Source organism: Strongylocentrotus purpuratus, unplaced genomic scaffold (assembly GCF_000002235.5).
Source record: "Strongylocentrotus purpuratus isolate Spur 01 unplaced genomic scaffold, Spur_5.0 spur5_scaffold_11, whole genome shotgun sequence".
Taxonomy (NCBI): domain Eukaryota; kingdom Metazoa; phylum Echinodermata; class Echinoidea; order Camarodonta; family Strongylocentrotidae; genus Strongylocentrotus; species Strongylocentrotus purpuratus.
Genome location: NW_022145596.1, coordinates 21076603 through 21099789, shown reverse-complemented (window position 1 = coordinate 21099789; position 23187 = coordinate 21076603). Strand labels below are relative to the sequence as shown.

Genomic DNA, 23187 nt, shown 5'->3' with positions numbered 1-23187 from the left:
ACTTATAATAATAATAATAATAATAAAATAATAATGTTCATGTACCGGGGGAAGTCTCATTGGCATCAAGCTTCATTCTACTTTGAGGCTATAATAATTAAGAGAACAGAAACAATCAAGGCAATTTTCATTTCATACAATATTTATTAGTTCAAATATCACTTTAGACTTTCAAAATATATCAAGCATATGATTCGCACAAAATTAATTTGTTCATACATGTACATGACCAGAATTTCGAAAGGTATACGCAACACATTTTTTTAAAATTAGCATTCCCATTAGTGACTCTAGTGATCACAATTTGTGTAGTTCGAGCTCGGAAGTCTCGGCAGACAGACTGATTTTTCTTCTTTGCCTCAAACTCTTGGGTCCCTAGTCGAATAAAATGTAATTTTAAATGTAATATTGTTCGAAATTAGTTTTACCAAAAGTAGGTTAGTTTCTGTTTGTTAATCGTGAAATTCGTTTGTTCGACATACGTATGAATCGATATGAACCCATTGTCAGTGGTTAATTTCAATAGGTCACTGACCTATAAGTTCATAGAGACATGCAACTTTCAAACATAAAAATCATCATGAACCATTGTCATAGTAAGGTTGTTACCCCATTCGTTCATGTAAACATAGCCATGTCGTGATACTCAAGCATCCACTGGTCAAATTAGGTTTTACATGTACCTCACGAATACTAGTGCTAATTTATGTCGAATATACTTGAAAATAAACATTGTGTAGTTGTGTAGCACATATAATAGTCCAGGATATAGGTAGCCCAAGCCTACCTGAGAAAAGAGGAAATTCTACCTTTGTCGAAGTTCATTATGTTATAATCTGGAAAGTTTTATTCCGGTAACATGTACGACAGTCTCTGAAAGTAGACGGTAGAATTTCAACTTGGAATATTTGGGACTGGAATCTGTTTGCGAGTTTAATCAGACAGAGAGCACGATTGCAGTTTACATTAGCAAAATAATGTCCAAATTCGATACTGAAATTACGAATAGTGCATGTGTATTCAGTTTAAATACCCCTGCATAAACACAGCTAAATCAACATAAAAGACAAGATAATTGCTCTTGAAAAAGCAAGCATTTCATGTCAATATCAGAATGCAAGTAATATCAGGTATGGAAAAAAATATTAGAACACTCTTTTTATATTCAAAATTTTAAACTTGGTATAGTAGTCTAGCATTATCATAACCATACAGTATTGCTCAGTGATGTACGACTGTTCCTATACTAAACTATCACAATTGCTTTCCTCTCTCCTTCCTAGTTATTTTGAAGCACAGGTTGATAAGCCAAAACTGATAACTTTTAAATAATTATAGGAGAAAACTATATAATATTATTCTTAAAATTGGTAATAGACAGGCATCGTTAGAATTATAGACGTGATATCAAACACAACATAGACTTACATATAGATACTGTCAGTACATACCACATCGAATACATAATTTCACTAAAAAATATATGAAAAAACACATCCTCATCACTAAGCAAGTGGTTACACGAGTTACGCAAAACAGAAATGCAAATATTCCTTCCCAATCAAATTCATGTAAATTCAATGAAATGTACAACGGGAAATGACATTTAATAAAACTAGATCGATTGAACATTTCATCGAGTACTGCTAATGCTTAAAATAACAATATATTAGCTCACAACATATTTGCTCATAATGTATTTATAACTGGCCTAAGATCAATACTAATATCATGCTATGTTTACTAAAAAGATTAATCAAAGTAAACCAAAGTGACCAACGAAATTCCATGACCCCCATCTCCCAACAGTAACGTATAAGCGTGTCAAGGCAGTTAGTTGCCCCCAAAATAAACAAAAAATAAATGAAATAAAACAAGAAAGATATAGTTCAAATAAGGCGGCGGTGGTGACAAACGTCATTCAGCATTACTTAAATGCACTCGAACAACAAATGGTTTTAAGCAAATGGTCCTCGAAAGTTACGTCTAAGAGTTGTGATTACAAATACAACCTTCAAGAGTAAAAACTCTAGTTTCAATTGATTTTCAACAAAGTTTTACTGTCCTGTTTCTCCCATTTTTCTTTTTTAAAATTAAATTATCCATCTACAAAAACGTTACACTGAGGTACACTGTATATAAACTACTCAGTAACAGTATTCCACAGTGCCAGTTAAAATCAATACTGCGTAAGATACATATTTTCAAGAATTTTTCATAATCATAGCGCCAATTTCTAAGTGAATAAAAACTAAATACAGTATAATTATTCACTATTCAAACTATGATGATAAAAATTTAAACACACACATGGACATATAAATCAATTTCGTTCGTCAATGTTATTTTTCATTGACCAGTAATAGCCATTTCATAGTGATTCCGGAATGATCACGAACTCGTGTGCCTATACAAGTATATTGTGTACAATCCCATTTCAGCCTGCATTACACATCATGAGGGCCGTTCCCATCACTTACACCAACTCTTCCAAACTCCGCGGAGTGTTTGCTTGTGAGAATGCCCCCTATTTCTTTTCTCCATAATCCGTCCTGCGCCTGCGTGAACATTGTCCATTTGCAATATCGGCATCAAGGCCAACTTTTTCAGTCCCCCTGATTCCGTTCGTGTTTTAAAGTGCACGATACGAACTACTAATGTGGCAAATATAAATTAACTAGATCCATTATCAGTAAAAACAAAACCCTGTCATTATGTTTTTTCTAGGGCAGGGCATTAAGTCATTAACCTAGATGGTTAATTTCGGATCACTACAACAGTTTGTCAACAATTTGAACCAACTGGACAGTGTTCATTCCCGTGTATCCCATCAATCACACACAAACACGAATTGAAAACACTTTGACATCTCCTAGATCGAATGGTCATTAGCGAAAATGATAGACAGGGATACTCCGTCAAACTACACTTGATTCTAAAGAGCTCATTGGGTTCGTAGCCGGTAGCGACGTTACATCATTTTAGATGGGGGTTGTCAGATCAAATTTGCAAATACTTATGCAACCTCCGTCCTCCCCTTCCCGAACAAGGCCTAGTAAGCCTGTAGAGAAGGACCAAATATTCCGAAATTCACCGGGGGTATAAGGGGGCGTTATAATTTGAAAAATGTAGGGACGAACACGAATTAATAAAGTAACCTAACTTGAGAAAACTGAAGGGGTGCCATTCGGCTACTATCCCTCGGCTCTAGCCATCGCTCAGCTGGTAAAGTATGGTAATCAAGATGTATTTCTGTATCTAGGGTCAAATGTCTTGGGAAAAGAGGCGCATGCATACCAAACATACTTTGGGGGACCCGGGGAACGTCTGCACGTGTACTAGAATCAATGGTGAGCGGCGTTAACCCATTGCTTACTGGAACCTGGTGGTCCCTGTGTTAGTCTCTGGGAAATAGATAATTCAGTAGTCAACGGGTTAAGAGAAGTGCTCACGAAAGACGTCAAATCACAAAGACACTTCGTCAAATTCTGCAAACTTGAGGTTACGGGGATTTAAAGGACACTGTGTGTGTAATAATAACAATGATATCTTTGGTTTCATATTTAGCTGACCACATATAATGATTTAGAATATCTTTAACTAGATTTCTCATCGATATTTTCATTTGAAACAATGCAAAAACATAAACATCAATGAATGTCTCTTAGGTTAAGATCATAAACCTTTTGGTCTTGTGATGTCAGAAATTGGAGGCGGGTATCCAAATAGGATGTAGTCCTTCGCGTACTTATCCACGACCTGTTTCATGTACGTAGGATGGACATTGTTCAGCTGTTGATTTTTCTTCTCATCGGTCGTAGGTTTATACCAGCTCTGTCTCGCCGGAAAATAGGCGTCACTGCTCCCACGGACTTTATTGATGATCAACGTAGCATCCTCCGACAACTGCTCAAAGGATCCGACGAAGTCGTATTTCATGGCGCAGGGTTGACACAGCTCATGCATGGGTCTCCAGTGGGGATCCATCCTTCGGGTGTCGCTGTCCACCAGGAAACGCAAGAACTCCTCGAAGGTAATCATTGACTGATCCGAACCTTCAATCAACTTACCAGGTTTGCGGTACTTCTCGATGATCTTCGGACCGTACTTGGCGTTGTACGAACCGATATTTTCCCCGAACTTATTCCTGTACGCCGACAGTAACCTCTCGGTCGGGTCCCGGACGAACATGAACTTGTAGTAGGTCTTGAGCCTGAGCTGGATTTCTTCATCGCTGAAATCGTGGAGGAAGACCAAGTCTTTACGGTGGTCCATCTTCATCGGCGTCTCCAAGTCGGGCACCTTGTTGTTCATGTATTTGATGACACGCTTCCAGTTGGAGCACGCTACTTTAGGCACGAAGCAGTACATAAATTTGTGCGCGTCGTCTACGAGTACTTGAGCGTCGAGAGTCCTTCTTTGCTCGCTGTTCAACAGAGAGAAGTGGTTCAGTTCCTCCACCGCGCACAAGGATTTGATGGTTGTGTTACGGACATTGCGTGTGACCTGCAGAAAGACAAAACAGATATGGAATAGTTAATTTCACAGACGATGACACGGCCAAAACTTTAATCCTCGAAAACAGACATTTGTTTTCCTTCATAACTTGAACTCATAGTGTGCCATTAATATTTTCAAGAAGAAAAACAAGAAGTAAGAAAGACACATTTCCAAGATGAGGTGATTTATGAAGAACAGAAAGAAAGTGGTTTACCGTAGTAAAACCATGATCTAAATAAATATTATAATTCTGTATTTCGGGTGCAATAACACTGGGCATAAAGAGAAAGAAGGAAAGAAAATAAAACCCCTGATTTATCGCTGAGAACAAACAATCCTCGACTTCGAAGAAAAGAAAAACAGAAATTCTGAAGACATAACTCTTCCTTTGTGTGGTTGTTCGTGTTAACCACGTCAGCTGGACTGAAATTGCACTCCAGGGCTTCTAAAGTTTACTCTAAGGTCAAGTTGATAACCCTTCTCTGTTCAGTATTACTTCACAGCTTTCGCTACCGGAGTAAAAAGTGATTTAAGCTTATATTCCACACAGACAAGATGCATTCTGAAGTGCCTTTTGAAAGACGCTTTCGATTCGGAAGTGGAGAATACGTGACCGTGATCAAGGGATCATGGCAACTATGTCCCTGTATGTATAGAGTTCCAAGATATTAGACTTTTGAATCATCGGGCATCCTGTATGTTTTCTTCAGATTCTAGGACATGTACACCCCACTCCTCAGACTACGGGAGTATGGGTACTATGAAAAATCAGGTGCACACCCATTGGTCCTGTCTTATAAAGAGTTGCGATTGATATCAATTGCGAATATGTACATTATAGATCGGAGACTGCAAACTTGCGATTGGTTGGAGGACTCTTTATAATAAGACGGGGCCCTGGACTATCTCCTGATGTCTAAGACACTAGCCCGGACAACTACCCTTAAGGTCATTACCCCCACACCATCTTAGATTGACCACATCCCAATTTGCGTAGTTTCTCCTGCATAATTGCTCTAGGGGTGATCGTCTTGAGGGGTGGTTGTCCAGAGGTTAGTTGGGATTGGTGTTCGGAAGATAACTGCCCTTGGGATAGTTGTCCGGGGAGGAATTGGCCTCTATCTTCGGACCGTGTCGGGAGCATGGGCATTGGGACATTACAACCAGTTCATCTGCAAACCGTCTCGGTTTCAATGGTGAAACTCTGAAGCCATGTATGCAGCGCAAATAGGGCTTGCAACCCCGCATATGATTTGACCAAGGAGTTATTCCTTGATTTGACGCATTTCTTGACATTCTTTATTTCTGTGGCCAAAGCAATCACAATTCGAGAGAAATGTATCGGAATATTCAATTGTCGATATGGCTTTGTCAAATGTGATTTAAAGCGGTTGTAAAGTCCGAATTACAAAAGAAATAGAACTAGAAGTGGGGTGACATGGAGAGAGGAAAAGAGATTACACAATACGGTACATGCTGTCAAAGTTGAGTGGTAGATAAACTAAACAAACTTGTCTGACTAATGGAGAGAGTCCCGTTGAGGTCATGGAGAGATATGCGGAGAAAAATGCAGCGGCTACGCCACATAGGGGCGTTGATCTATTGTCAGGACCAGATGGTTGGGGAGGGGGTAAACAATTAAAAACAAATGTAGTCGTTACATTAGTTGTAGTTGAACATTTCAAAGATTACACAATCAATTTTCTTGAGAGGGGGATGGGAGGAGGTGGTGGTGGTGGTGGTGGTGGTGGGAGGGGGGGGGGGGTATGTGCCCCAGCCCTACCCTGTATTAACATCACTGGCGCAACGACGAGAAAGAATGCACCAGGAGAGAAAACATGTTTACATTGTACATGTTCATCTCCGTGATGCTATTCAGGCCTTTATCAGTTTCCCTTTCATTTCATAATAAAAGAGAAAATCTGGATTAAAAAATTAATTGTGTAATTCATTAGACCTCTTGTTTCCTTTTTTTATTTACAAAATGACAAGAAATGCATTCATGATTTCTCTAATTTTTAGGCAAATCTTAACTGTACGTTGTTTCCTTTTGCTTGACGAGAAACTGTATTGGCAACAATAGTTGTATACACTGCCTGTACATTGTACGTGGACGTGCAGGCCTTCACTTAATACACCGCGCATCAAGAACTGGAGTGGTATTGCAGACGGAGACAGCATTATAATCAAAGTGTTTACTACCAACACGATAAGATTAAAAACAGACCTGTCATCTAAACGAGTAGACCAGCCAGGACTTATTCTTATTATCAAACAGTGCCAGATTTAATACTGTCAAAGAAAATGTAATGTGAACCCCTGTGATACTCTCTCTCTCTCTCTCTCTCTCTCTCTTTCTCTCCTTTTGCCTCCCCTGGGGCGACGCCATTTATTAAAAACGTAATCTGTATTATTCCAGACAGTAAACACGAATGACGAAGCAAATACTTGTCAGTGCTATTGTTCCGCAGGTATGTTAGTGGCTGATCTCTTGAAGTGCATGACGCTGAAAATGAGACATTTTCAACATTGATATTATTTGCATAATGGTTATGGATAGATGCTTTGTTTACACACTGTAGTCTCAACGGCGTCCATATTGTTCTCTCCTTGAGGGCTCTACAAATACAACCATGTTTTGTTTAGCGTTTTGATATTGTATTAAATGTCTTGACAAAAGAGAATATGTGATTCCATCGACTCTACCATACTATTTGAATATTTGTTATGACAATGAACGATACTGTGGTACGTTATTTTATGTAGCGTCACATGGCATTAACATCGTAAATAAATGATCATCAGCACCGGGTTAAATTATTTTAATAAAGAAAAGTGAACTTGAACCCAGGGCCCTACTCTCTCTCTCTCTCTCTCTCTCTTTCTTCGTCGGCTCTACATAATCATCAAGGAACCATCCCGATTCTCCGTCCAACATATACATGTACGTGTCAACTTGTCAAGATCAAGTTCCCATCTTTTCTGCGTCCCAAATGCCCCCTCCTTCTTCGCAAGACATCTCTGGATACCTCCAGAGACCCTTTCAGCTGCTGGCTGGAATGTTGACGAGAGCAGACATTAGTAAAGTGATATCTGGTCGGAGGGGTCAAAGCTCGATAACTCGCGTATGTTTCATCTCAGCTAAGGCCAGCTGTACCTCCGATATTTAATCTATGTAGTAGTGATGGATATTCCAATAGTACTCCGATATCTCTTGGAGTCTTGCACATCCATCATTCCTATACCATGTCTCTGATCATTGTCCTCAGCTGCCCGGTTTGTATTCCTCAATGAATCATCCCTCTTTAGGCAAGCCAAATAGATCGGCTTGTCATCTGTGAGTTCGGGGACATTCTCTGAAAGGGTTCTTTACTTTAGATGTCCCATGGACATGCTTGTCCCAGTGGACTTGGTCGTCCTGAAATATGGCAATGCTAAGCCATGGTGATTTAAGGGCAAGGCGCCATTGAGGCCAAAGCGGACGCCACGACGCTCGCATTTTACGTACGCGTTGTTAAACAAAATACGAACAAACAAATGTAACAACAAAAACAACAACAAAACAGAACAATGATTGTAAGGAAAGCCTACAAAGATAATCTTTCGAATTGAATAGTGGATACGCTTCTGGCTCTTGTATTGTAAGCCGAATGGAAGACGCAAAATGATTATTATATACCAAGGAAAGTGGACCCAATCACAGATTGACAATAACTTTTCTATTAATGCGTGCAATATCAGTCCACCCCCTCCCAAACAAAACAAAAAAGTTCATGGCATGCACTGTTTGGGAGGGGGTGGACTGATATTCAATGGAAAAAAGGGTTAACGCTTAGTTAGCAAGCACAGGCTCTAATTTGGCACTTTGACCACAATTGCTAAATCCTTTAGTGGAGCCTGTATTTGCAGTGTCTGGCTGTGTCAAACAAGGGTAAGACAGAGCCTAGTGTAGTCCCTATAGTGCAGAAATTGTTTCGCACAACGATTGGCAAGGGGTTGTGCCTGCAAAGTGCAAACTAGTAAACATCCGGGAGTTGGGGAGTTGTGAGGGAGGGGGGGGGGGGGGATTGGAGACGGCCTATAACGACGTGTTATATTCGTGAAATGTAAAGGACAAAAGCACAGCGGTAATACAAGATGACAGACAACATCTCAAACCCAGTATCGCCCTCCACGCTCATAGTCCTAGCAAAGCCATTACACGATGTAGGAACAGTTACAGCCTGATATCAAGTTGGTTGTAATAGAAGCAGAACTATGAGATAAACGTGTCAGTGATAGTTTGAGCAAAAACTGATTAAATGTAAACAAAAAGTTAAGAATTTTTGCAGGAGCAATCAATCAAACACGAATTGGCCACTCTGTGACGTATCGTTCGAGCTTCCCTCCCACTTTTCGTGTACACGTCAACGTCTATATTTCCCCTCAGAAAATTTTGCTCAAAATTTCACTTTAATATTTGTTTCTTTCATTTTCTTGGTTTAATTGAATTGATTTGGAGTCTTAAGATGATAAGAAATAGACTGAGCCTTGCTGAAATTGAAATGCACTGCATTATACAGCAATGTGTATTATGGGACTGCGCAAACACGTGACATGAAAGTTTGGTCCAAAATAGCTATTTCTTGCAAGTTGTCACATTTCGAATAAGAGTGCTGTTCAAGAGCCATCCTTTTCGGGGGTGGGAGGTTTCCCAATCCGGTTCATGGGGAAAACTTCTTGTCGCCCCTTTGAGCGAAGAAAAAAACGCCCTCATCCGCCCCTTTCGGACAATCTTGAATTCGCTTTTGAATGAATTTCGGTCAATGGAACCATATTGAAAGCAGATTTTTAGGAGCAGATGTTCACGCAATCGAACCGTTTAATGACCCGAATCATGTGTTGTTATCAATCATGAATGCAAACATACAGGTTTATCCCATCTCGGCTTTTCCAGCTGCGAAGCAGCGCCAAAATGCATCCGCCACACCGCCTGACGATTGAATTGACCCGAGAACTATTCTCCGAAAACTGTTCCACAAACACCACCATTAACACGTGGCATTTGAGAAAAATAAAAATACATAGTCTAGTTCAAGGATAGCACGATGTATTATTTTCTTCGCAGACATCATACATCATTCGTATGCTGTCTGACGTTTCCCATCTCGAAACAAATTGTGTTGTACCGAGTCTGGATTGTGTAGATTTAAAGGGATCGTTTAACAATGTTAAATCTGAGATACACGGCCCTATGTGTTATCAGTGTCTGTGATATGGTGTAATATTGAAGCCTTGAAAAAAATTGCGCTTCAAAATGATCAAGAAGTGCCTCAAAAAAGTAAAAATCTTTGAGTGATCGGTTTTAGCATACTCGTTTCCCCCAATAGACTGTATGGTTTTGAAAACCGTCAGGCGAACGGTTTTCAAAATTTGTAATTTCAATCATAAATATCTTGATAATCAGACAGGCGATCGGCTTGTAAAAGTCATGGGGTTCCTGACTGACCTAAAGGTTTGTAATTATCATTGCATCATGAGCTAAATCCAGAATTTTGTTTCAGAATCTGAGACAAAGTTACCGGATCCCTTTAAACCACCTCTGACTTTGAGTATGTCTGGGTTGACGATGCCCTCCATTCTACTACTTAAAGAATTAGGCCTCCATTTTCATTGATACTTTTGAGATGGGGTTAAAAACATCGCGTCCCCCTTTCAAATGTTTCTGTCGACGAAACTGGGATTTTAGGGCCTTGTCGGCTAATTTCAAATACTGACCTCCTTTAAACTAACTTATCGAGACTCCTTCAGTTCGTAGCGTCCTGTTGTCGTTTCTGGGCAATGATGTTGCATACAACTTACAATTGATGGTACCTTTGCCGTCAGTATGAACCAGTGGCGTACGCAGGATTTTTTCAAGGGAGGGGTTTTAAAATCGGGCCCAAAATTTTCTCTCGAAAATTTGAAAATCGCGCCGGCCGAAAAGTCGCTTCAGTTGGGGGGGGGGGGGGGGGGGGGTAAGAGGACAAAAAAAAAGAAGGGGGGTTTAACCCCAACCCCCCCCCCTTCGTACTCGCCTGTGGACAACACATATATACTTTTTATTAAATGAAATTTCATTGATGTTTTTAATGATATTTTATTTGATTTGCATTTGTTTCATTAATTGCTTTCATAGAACGTATCAATGAGAATTTAAAAAAAAGGAGCACATTTTTTGTCATTATTCGGCGAATGCTTTCATTTTGATATTCTAGTAACATTAAAAAGCTATTATGCCAGTACCTGCTAATCACCTTATTGAGGCTATGTGAAATTCTGGCGTGTAATACAGGTGTATGTATTGAACACAAGCATGGTTTTAATTTATTTTGCTAGGTTACTGCAATGGAGCGATGAGTTTTCAATATCGTGAGTTAATCGTAATGCCTGACTGGCAATTATGCAAATTATTTGGGCTGGCATTGAATCAATAATTTAACACGGACTAAATGTCGGTCGCATGCTGTCCGGTGTAAGTCTGTGGCATAGAATATTATGTTTATATGATATGATTTTAACGTGGAAATTATCAAATGAGTGAGAAAAGAATCATGATGATGGTATGTAGCTCTGTCAAAATAAGTTGGTCTTTTATATATTTATATATTTCCATTTTGAACGATGTGCACCAGGCATGGTTCTTTGTGAATGCTTTTTGTTATCTTTGTGTATGTGTGTGTGTGCGTGTAGGAGCGGGGGTTGGGGCACGGGGGAATTGGAGTTAATTGTGTACTTGTGTCTCGCTTAATAAATTCACTTATAATTTAGTGAAGGGCTTGAAGATTCTTTTTTAGGGGGGAGGGTTGAAGAAATAGGGAGGGGTGGTTGAATCCCAAGCAACACCCCCTCCTTCTAAAACCGCTACAGATGTGCCCTTTTCAAGCATCGCGTATCCCAAGGAGCCAGGACAAGAATAACACCAGCTACCAGAGAGTCATTGTCAAGGATAACGAGGCTCTAAAAAGATATTTATCGGGTCACCAGTCCGCCTGGGTATCAAAACACAGTCTTAAATCCTGACATCTGTGTCCAAACAAATATGAAATATCTACATTGTTGATGTTGAGGAATGCTTTTTATTTTAAATTCGCTCGTACGATAGATGCAAAGCATTGTCTTTACATTCAAAACACAAGTATTCAAGGTTATTTTGTTTGTAAAAAATCCGACTTTTTCCTTAAAATGCAATTCTTCATTCTCATAGTTCAGCACATGAAGATGATATGCATTAAATGTAACGTAAAAGAAAGAAGCCGCGGAAATATATGTAAAAGTTAACATGAGTTTAAAAAAGGTTTTATCTTTTATTTTCCCTAAGCAACGAAAGAAGAGAGGGAAGTATATACATGTAGTATGAAAACCAAGAAAAACATAGGGGAAAATCGAGAAGAGAAAAGTGTCACTGTCAACTCTATTACGTAGAGATTAAACCCCGATATACATGTATTTTGTAAATATTTTACGAAAGCCAAAAATACCTCCAATACTTGTCTCAAAGTTTTAGCAATTCCGGGACCATGTACTGCAATTACTGAGTATGGAAAATATGCAAATGCGACAATTGTTCTTGATTGGTTTGATTAACTTGCCCAAGAGTTATGTAATACATTTTTTAAAACTGTATTCCCTACAACGTTTTGTATTTGCTATGACGTTTGGCCTGACGAGGGGATAGTTTAGCGCGAAAGATCAAAAGAACACTAAAATGAACATTCCAAGACACGGGAAAAGCATAACTGTAAGTACTGTTTGTTTCTGAAGGGACTCAGGCCTACTGTAAAGTGTAAGTACTATTACACACCGTTGAAAGCGTTAAGACTGGCCTTCGGCATTCCATTGTCCACGGAACACAAAACAGGTCAGACTTTACAAAGGTCAAGCGTTCTGGAGAAAGGGGTTCATGAATGAAAGGGAGAAGGGGAATGGGTAAACAGACACACCCCTCTCAAGACAGATGAGCACACCATTGGTATAAGACCTAATCATACAACCTGTGCTAAGCACGTCTAAACCAACATAACAATTTACTTAAAGGGGGTTAAGACTTTGAAGAGGGAGTGGCGTGATGGTAGAGGAGGAGGGGTAACAGACATTCGTTAAATTTAACATACATTTAACGAGTAATACATAGGTCTACATGTATAGGCCTTCAGGGTAGTTATGTTCGACTGACCTTTGTACATTATAAATGTCAACACGAACAATATATTAAAAAAGCAATGTATCCCCAAAGAGGGAAGGGAGAGAGGGGTGGAGTACATGAGCAAAAAGGCGTTCTTAAAGGTAAAGACCAGTTATGGTCATGCGATTGCATTGTGAAAGAAACGTTGTGGAATCGATCAGAAAAGGTTGATCATCTAGCATCTAGCATCTGCAAGGTTCTGGAATCATCAAAATGATAAGAAATTTGGCCCATTCTTCGTAAAGTTACAAGCACTATACACAGAAAGATGTATATAAGACTACCCTATATCTCTCACAGTCCATGAGAGAAACAAATTTACCAAATATATGAATTAGTAGGCGGTTTCCCGGAATTTTTTTATCATCATGTATTAGTCAAAACATATTCTTTCACATGATTGGTAATGAGAGCTTCCATTTCATTTTTTGAAATTTGGGCGTTTCCAATACTGGTCTTTACCTTTGAATGATTATCGTTGAACGACGTACCGAAAAGTACTCGGCTAGGGGACTAGGTGACAAAACAAACAGAACAATACATATTTCAATATGAGGGCGAGAGAAGGGGGGGGGGGGGGGGGGGGGGGGGTCATGGCGATATATGTGGACATGTACATTGGGGGAGGGAGCAAACATACATGTGTTATCTGTAATGTATGACTTCTGAAACAAATCAAAACAAAATCGAGGGACGAGTATAGTAGGTCACAAGGGTGTATTCAGAATTATCATAAAGTGGGGGCGGAGGGGTGTAGGAGGTGCTCATGCCCTCTTGAGTGGAAGAGAGGGGATTGTACGGGTCAAACAAATCCTTACATTTGTTTTTTTGGGGGTAATCAATTTTTCGTGGATGTTAATTGTCACCCCCTTGGAAAAAACGGCTCGCCTGTGTGGTTTCATGAAATAAAATTTGAATAATCATTAACAAAAAACAAAAAAAGGTCAGGCAATAATTTATTTATATTCTAATATATACGCTATAGAGCCGAGCGGTGGCTAACATAATTCATGTTTATTTAAATGACAATTATCCGCCCTCGACGTGCAGTGTCGTGAAAAAGTCAAGGGCCTTATAACATGTAATTAGAACAGTTTCAGTGGTAGATCCAGGGGGTCACCGGGGTCGAGAAAGGGGCGCTTAGTGCCACTTACTCGTATCATAATAACTAACTAAATAAATAAAAACATATATATATATATAACATTATTAAATATACATATCCTATGTAAGATCAAAAAGATTTATAATCTTATCCTCGTATCACAGATTTTCAGACGCCACCCCCCCCCCACCGAACCAGAGAATCCTGGACCCGCCACCATGTTTGACCACTTCACGATGGTACACGCCTTCCATGTGGAACCACTTCAGAACAGATGGTAAAAACTTTCCTCATGTCTTTCAACTTGATCGAGGGGTGGTTTGTTTGCATCGTGTCCTTCGCGACCAATTTGGAACTATAGCCTCTTTTCCAAACGTGAAAGTTAAAAACGTGTCAGCGCATTGTTATACCGTCGTTCTCAATCAAGCTGTGCCCCAGTCAACACCGACTCCTACCCGACCGATACCCGACACAGTATTGGTGGTTTGGAGTAACTTAATTGATTTAAAAAAGAAACAAGATGGGAATATTTCTATTCACCCCCTATGGATTACATTAAGGTGCCCTGAGATAAAATATAATATCAAAGACCAACTCCTAACCGACTTCTAACCGACAAAGTTTTGGTGATCCACAGTAACTTAATTTTGTTTTATAGAGATTAAACATTTTTCCACCCCCTGCGGATTATAATAAGGTGTCCTGGAATCTAGAGATGTGGTCGAAACTGTGTCGGATTTACTAAATTGATCCATGAGGTTTTACTTCAAGAACTTACCAACATGGTCTTGCACTGTACTGTATTGTCTGCGACAGAAATCATGTGCATGTAGGGTTTATTTTGCTTCGCTTTTCTTATTTGTATACACAAGTTAAGTTCAAGCACCGACAAAGACACCTTACCGACATATCAATAGAGTGTCTTATCATCACCTACTTCACTCCTGTGGAGTGTTTCACAAAAACTAAGACCGACTTAAGTTGGACTTGAACTACATGTGTGGCAGGCCGTTCATGCCACTGGTTGCTCTCACCGTGGGTCTGTCAATTATGATCTGTGAGAGAGCCGGGGAGTGTTTCACAAAGACTAAGATCGAGTTAAGTTGGAATTGAACTATGGCAGGCCGTTCAACTTCATACCACTGGTTGCTCTCACCACTCCTGGCATTGGTACATGTACATGTACATGTATGTCAAGGGACGTACAATGTACACATCGAGAAGTAACTTATTTGTCTCAAAGAACTATCAAAAAATGTAAATTCTGTAGATTTGTGACGTCCCTTGACAGACTAATGATGAGAGAAACCTGTGGCATGAATGGCCTGTCATAGTTCAAATCCAACGTCAGTCGATCTTATTCTTTGTGAAACACCCCCCCCCCCCGTTCTGAAATGGATAATCGATGAGATACTTATAGTCGATGGGCATAAAGTCTCGCTGCTCATTATACACAAAGTAATTAAATGTGATTTTGTTGTTGTTGATAATTATCTTGTTCCCTATTTTTGTTGTAAACGAGTAGTTCTAATATCATCATCATATCAATAAATATGGAGTAAATTAGCGTTACCAACTGAATATATTCAATACTGTTTGCACTACATTATACATGTACAATACATTGCCATGCTTGCATTTCATACATGTAGATGGGTCTCTGAAACTGAAATTCGTTATAATAATTGTGAGCAATGCCATAACATATAATCCAAATACACCCCCTCCTATTCAAGGGAAAGTCCATCCTGATATTAAGTTGGTGTTCGTAAAAGCAGGAATATGAGAGAAACAAATTAGTAATTTTTTGAGCAATATCAGAATAATGGGGAAGTGAAGAAAAGCATCAGCAACGCTGGATGAGCGCAGCGAGAACACCGGCAGCGGTGTGAAGGGTGTTGAGTACGAAGTGATCGCGTTGTATAAAACGGAAGTAACGTGGCATTACTGTCTTGGCAATGAGCCTGCAAACACCTGGCGATCGAAGTCATTTTCAATGTAATGCGCTTGTAATATACTATAAGCGCAGCTGCTACGTCAGACCTACACATATACATGTATGTCTTTTTTAATACGCTCTTCAGCACCTCCGCGATCTCGATGCGGAAGTTTTGAATGATATTCAAAATGTTGTGGCGACTAGGGGATAGGTTCAAGAAACGATGGAGAAAGTTTAAAATATCAAGCAAAGATCTACAACAACGCTTTTTCGATTATGGGGATCGCAACAAATCGTCATACAGTGTATTGAGACGGGGGTATTAAATCCGCCAGTCACGTGAATGCTTACGTACAAGAATACAAGACCTTGCTAAAAAATCAAATCATCAAACCAACCAATCATTCTGACCGGGTTTCTTTTTATTTTACATCACATCACATGTGAGGTAACGAGTGTACATGGTTTACTACTTTGAGCTATTAATAAACTGGTGTAGGGATTACACTTTAGGTACAGTTAAAAGTTCTTCTATTTCTTCTTTCATAATACCGTACAGTATACTACCGTGTGAAATTGGTGGATCACAACACCATTGTTAATGTTAAAGATAAAGGTGAGTTCTGGTAATGCGATTGCATTGTGAAAAATAAATGGTGTGGAATGGATCAGAAACAGTTGATCATGTGTAGCATGTAAATATTGGTGTGCACTGCAAGGCTCTGGAGTCATCAAAATCATCATAAATTTGGCCGAGTCTTGGTAAAGTAACAAGCACTGTACACAGAAAGCTATATATGGGACAACACACATGGTGTCGGGGCTAGTACTGCCTTGATTTCCTTGTCTTTCTATGCTCATTGCTAAGCCAGTATACATTTTATGCAAAAACTGTTTGGCACATGTCATTTATTTGTAATCTTGAACATTCAGTGTAAGTTTCGTTTGATTATGTGAGAATTAATTTTCTTTTTTTTAACCAGAACTGGAGTTTATCTTTAAAGGCACAATTTCTTTGGAACCATCAACCTTGACAGCTTGGGACGCTGGTTTGAGGTCTCTATTGTCCACAGGAAAGATTGCAGTCTGATTTTTATCCCCAAGATTCTTTTCCAAATTTGCACAAGCGAGGGTCGGTTTATGGTTCACTATTTATATTACGGGGTAGATTACAGCAAGAGTTCCGAGATTTATATCTGAAAATTGATTTATCCATATCCCTGAAAAACTACATGAATGAGAGAAAATATATATATGTTGGTTATCTTTGGATATATAAATAAGAGAGGGAAGTGAAATTCAATTTCACATAATAACCTTGTTCTGTATCCCTGAAAAATACAGGGATAACATTACAAGAAATATAACTAAATAAAAAAGTCAGTTACTTTTCATAATTAAAGTTGATATCAAGAAAAGACCTATTTCCCTAATTAGCTAACCAACAACGATAGATCCCTAAGAGCCTAGGCCTGTCTTCATCAGCTCAAGTTTGCCAAATAACCCGCTATTTTCACGCCCGGATATTATCCCGAAGCTCGAAATTGCGTCTTCACCAGACTGATAGGCTCATCACAAACTAGCTCGGACGTGCTCAAATTAACCCGCTATTTCCCAAATAGTGGGATACATGATTGGGAGTGGGGTATGCATCCTCCAGAATATCGTTGTCATTACTGATTTTATGAACAATTTATTAATCTGTTTAATCACTCATTTAGTTGCTTATCGTATTCATTTGCTCATAATCAATATAATAACGTTAACTGTGAAATCAGATATCAATATAAAGCACTACTGAAATTGATCAATAAAGTTAAGGCAGCCGACACCGGCAATTTTTGTTATGTGATTATTGGCACTCATCGTCATAATTGGAAAAACAAAACCAAAGATTACTAGTACAACTATAAATGTGAAGGACACTTTTGCTGTCATGTTTACGGAAGTATTGTCAATTGCTGAGAGAAGAGAATGACCATTAGCGTTCTAACTTCACGCACAATAGTTTGTAAAAAGCAAACGCCTGATTTTGATTCAATAATGAAAATGAAATCATATTTATTTTTCATTTCAGCCCGTACTACAACGATTCAGCCAATTAAAACCGCCCATACGTATAGTAGTGGTTGCAACTTTTAACCATTCTTTAGTATTCCTGGTTTGTCCGATTTCGTTCAGACTTTCAATAATCTGATTCTCTGACAAGGTTGGCTTTCCCTTTAACTTTTTTACCAACGAATCCCGTCAATCTTAAAATAATAATGAGATTTCTTGTGCCTTCCAAAACAGCATTTCAATTTTTTTGGTCAACTTCCTCATTCTAATTCTTGCCAAATATACGTCAGAAATATAAAGACACACAAAAAAGAGAAAGCCACTGAGTAAAACCTTTTTTACTTGCACCATGTTAATAGCATTGCACCATGCACCTGGCTCTCGTAAACACTCACACTCATCAGTCTGCAAGAATCTTCAACTGTGAAGGAGCTAGACTTAACCCCAAAGAAGAAGAAGAAGAAGATCAAACACCAGACAACATACCCCTTTCCTCCATCTTGATATGCATGCATAGTGGTAACGATGACAAATATTTACCCGTTATCGAAATATATCGTTAAAGATAGTATGTCCCTTTTGCAGCCAACATCAAATTCTGTAGAAATTTGCAGGAATTATGAATATGTCATGTATGTCCTAGTAATGAAATTTAAACGTTAGCAGTGTCCTGATATTCAAATTATGCAAGGAAACCCGTTTACTTGCTAGACTTCACTGTCAGACACTATTGAGAGACTGAGCTGTAAAGGGTTTAAGAGTATTTGTCTACATCAATAACCCACTTCTTGTAATTGCCAAAATCAAACTAATTGAATCTTTGCGCAGCATAAAACGTACGACCAATCGGTACAATAGTCTGAAAATCAGACTATTACTTACTGGCTCTATAGCTCTTAAGTCGATTTGACAACTAATAGTCTTTATTTTCCCACTTAAAGACATTTTCATGCCCCCTTTTTTAAGGAAGTTCTAAATTATTACTATCTTTAAAATGCCGTTGAAATTTATTTCATTTTTTGTTGGCCTGCAAATGGGACATAGTACCTTTTAGTTGAGTTATTGAGAGAAACTCTCTGGAAGCAATTGATTGTCGGTTATCGGTAAACAAGGATTGGAGAATAATGTGAGCTTTGGAATCACCATGAAGCGGCACTTAACTGGAAGAAGAAGAACGGAACTCAAGTCTTCACATACAGATGCACTGCATACATAAATGGGTATATGGGACTATGGTTTTTTACTAGCTAGTAAAATCCATGATGTGACTACACAAACGTGTGGCACGAGAGTTCGATCCGAATTTTTCATCTGTTTCTCGTCATATTTCGAATATAATATGAGGACACTATAGAAGGGCAATATTATTCAAGAGAAATTTCTTTTACGAAAGCTTTTCCCAAAATACATTAGAAGAAAAGAAAAAAATCATCAACAATTCTCCCGTTTACAAAAAGTAATTCGACCTTCTATTTAACTTTTGGTGAATTATGTTGATTAATTGCCAGTAGAGTATAGACATTCATAGAGAGTGCACTATGTAATATGGTTACTTCTATTGTATTGGTATAAAACGCAATTAAACGAACTAGGCGTGTCAGTACACATTGCAATTCAACCATGACGACGCATAACAGCTTTAGAATTTATATGTTCCGTGGAAAATAGCCATTCATTTTGAGATAACGCAGATTGAAACTGACGTCATAGTCATGAATTACCTTTACCTTTACCGCAAATACTGGAAGAATGCTGAGACAGCAGTCGAGCTTCCAGGTCTATTTTCTTGGTCTATCTTCTTGTACTCATACTCTTTAATAATAATTCTCATTATATGCAAGGGAGGCAGAGGGGCAAGAGGTTGCATCTTGACGGGACAATGTACCATGTACAATGTCCCAGGAGCAAAGAAATTGAAAAAATCAGTTCGAGTATTGAGAGATATAACACTGTTCCTTCCAGCAACGATCAAGCCTGGTTTTGGAAAACTTTACTTTAGCTTTTGAAAGTATGATAGAAAGGAGAGGAAGGCTGCAGAAATTATGCTCTCGTGTGAAGAAAATAAGTACAGCTCATTGATGAGATGGTGGTGTAAAGACGGCCCGGAAACAAAATATATGACAACCCCATGCATGTATGAGTAGAATAACCCACAAAGAACCAACAACTAAGCCAGATTACTTGACAACACACTAAATTATGAGAAGGATGAATATACGAGCTGAAACTGAAAGCCTTACTGCTGAGAACACATCATTCTCCCACAATCGTGGGTTAAGGAAAAGGTTAAGGAAAAAGTCAACGGAATCCATGGATAGGCTCTAGACCGAAAAAGGGGGATAGGAACAAGACCGAAAAGGGGGGTCGTGATCGAGTGAGGTACAAGTGAGAGATAAGTGAAATTTTGTGTAATAGTATAAGGGAGGGGTGGACCCCGTGTTACCTCTTTTTCGTCCATTGTGCAGGCAGCATTGATTTGTCCAGTGGTGTCGCGATCAACATTATAACCACGTCCATAGGGAGAGGGTCTGGCGCATCCCTTCATGCCGTTAGGTAGCTTGATCCTGACCGGCGCGGATTCTACCCGTCGTTCATCTGGTCGGCGAGCCACCTCTTTGGGGGCTTCACGTACAGGGGCCCTCGCAGGCAACCTCGGTTCTTCCCTCTCCACGTATCTCTGCCTATCTCTTTCCCTGTCCCTCTCCGTTTCTCTTACTCTTTCCCTTTCACCGAGCCTTCTCTCGGCATCCTGTCTCGCCTTGGCTTCTTTCGCCGCCCTTTCTCTCATCTTGTCCTCTTCCCGTTGCAGGGCCGCCTCGGCCGGGTCGTACTCCACTAGGACCAAGGGCTCATCCTGGACCTCGGTGTCGTGCTCGGAAGACCCCGCCCGCCGATCGACCTCGATGAACGGCGATGACTGGCGAGATTTTTCCAACGAGGGCAAAGCTACGAGAAGAGTGCAAAAAGTGATGGCGAAACAGAGACAGAAAACATGGGCCACCGTCCGACTGACTCTGATAGTGTAATATCTCTTCACCATAGTGCACGATGGTCCTGGTATTTGTTTCATGAGGAAAGTCGGCACTGCTTCACTTCTATACTAAATATACTTAGAACCACGTTGTGACACGTATGATCGTACTCCAATAAATCTTGAACATTCGTATATTCCGCCGACAGGACATTGACTATATGCCTTTTTCACGCCGATTTGTTCCCCAAATATACCACAAACGCATACAACCAAGTTCCAGAGAGAGTGAATAATATATGCGTCTATTAAGAAGACGAATGCCTTTTGAAAGCCCAACTTACGACACCCATCGATGAGTAGTGGAGCGTGGTATGTTTGATAAGTTCTTTTGTGTTTGGGGCTAGGCCTTACTCCCATTGGTTCTTCTGCCCGATAATCTCTTCTCATCTATTGTTCCTGGATCGTCTCTGAGTCGGTGGTGTTCGCCCGGTATAGCTTTTCTTTGAAGAAAAAAGTCTCAAGGATCACGGAAGTGCGTGAGGAGAAAAACAGTGAAAAGAGAGGGGGAGAGAGAGAATAGACAAACAAACAACAGAATCGGAGAGTTTATTGCAGAGAACGAGATTAGGGCTGACTTGTGATGTAAATTGTGAGAGAAAAGAAACCAGTCATGATAATGTCACAACACGGCTCTTCTCCTTCTCTCTCTCTCTCTCTCTCTCTATCTCGAGTCTAATCCAAAAAATTGGAATCCGGACCGGCCATAAAGGTTAGAACAATGATAGAACCAAACGCACGCATTTCAATGACATATTCAACGTCATGCGTCGCATACGGTGTATCTGACGATTCTTGAAATAGTACAGGTAGGGATTTACGAAGGATCTCAAAATGTTGATCCCCCACTCGGAAAAAGAAGGTACCAGCTCATAATCTTGAAATAAGAAATACCAGGAAAGGATGATAATCATAGGGTACCGTAAAATGCATCATGCATTTTATATCGATCTCCTTGAAACGTCGCTTATACATACCTTTACCAATTAATTTTTCAGAATTGAGGGTACCATGAAAAATCACATTTATACCGTATTCAGTTTCATAGCTCAGATGACCTATTTATCTAGAAAGGGGCCTTCTTGAGAGAAGTTGATTAAAGATAATCTTGAGTTCTGGTAAAAAAAGAAAATGAATTCTCACAGAATCTAACGAAACTTACACTGAATATTCAAGATTACAAATAAATGACATGTGCCAAACAATTTTGGAAGAAATGTATACTGGCTGAGTAATGAGCATAGAAAGATAACGAAATCAGGGTAGTACCAGCCCCGACAACATGTTTGTTGTCCCATGTACAGCTTTCCGTGTAAATGATTGTTACTTTACCAAGACTGCCAAATTTATGGTGATTTTGATGACTCCAGAACCTTGCATTACACACCATTACTTACATGTTATATGATCAACTGTTCTGATCCATTCCACACCTTTTCTTTCACAATGCAATCGCATTACCAGAACTCAAGTTTATCTTGAAGTTCACTGGTTGATAGGTATGGTGGCGTGGTCTAGCAAGATGTAACCTGCTTTACCCCAAAATAGTAGTTGTCATATGAAATTGTTACGAAAAATTGCCTAAAATAAGTGATAAATTGGTATTTTGTTCTTCTCCATTTTCCATTAACTTCAGCAGATCCAATTGTGAAATGTTAACGATTTTTCTTTGTGACAAAGATCATTAATCAAGCTTTCCAATGACGTTGGCGGCATCTAATCGCAGACATCAAAGGTAACAGAAGTTTAATACAGCACACCTGCAGATTCTATTGTGCAACCTTAGAAAACGGCATCTGCTTGAAATAATTTGTTGCTAGTTGGGACTCCAGCTCTAAAAATTCCTTGGTTAGACACACTCCGACGCGCTGTTTTTGTTGGTGTTTGCCTGACAAAGCAACGTGCGACGAGGTCCACCTATCCATGTGTACTGACACCGACGCCAATAGCTTGTTCTCAGTGAAAGTGACTCGGTAACATTGTTGAAGGCTGATGAAAAAACTGCGTAATTTTTGTATGAAATGTAACTCAATATGTTCCTTCTACTGTACTAATCCTTTAACATGCAAGAACTCCTGATTTTTTTTCTTCAAACCACACATATATTTATGGTTTTCTTTGGCGTCACTGTGCGATGCGCTCTTTTCCATGAAAATTAAACATAAGACAGGCTTTTAAATGTCTGGAATTGTATATAGAACCGATTCATTGCTTTGTAACGATTTACATTCACCTAAAATGTAATTAAATTGTAGAAATATAGTTGGGAGAATTAAGGAATCAATCAGATCAGTTTCCCCAATTTTTATCGTTTGCAGTGGTCTGCTTTCATTCAAACTTCAGATTATCTT

At 39.3% G+C, this 23187-nt stretch overlaps 1 protein-coding gene across 1 annotated transcript; it reads right to left on the bottom strand.

Annotated features, from left to right (window-relative positions):
• Positions 1 to 467: 467 nt before the first annotated feature.
• Positions 468 to 21520, bottom strand: LOC115918502 (carbohydrate sulfotransferase 14-like). The gene is made up of 2 exons (XM_030980885.1): positions 20249 to 21520; positions 468 to 4506 (listed from the first exon to the last, which is right to left on the bottom strand). The coding sequence occupies exons 1-2, from the start codon at positions 20873 to 20875 to the stop codon at positions 3676 to 3678; spliced, it is 1458 nt and encodes a 485-aa protein (XP_030836745.1). The 5' UTR covers positions 20876 to 21520; the 3' UTR covers positions 468 to 3675.
• Positions 21521 to 23187: the final 1667 nt, after the last annotated feature.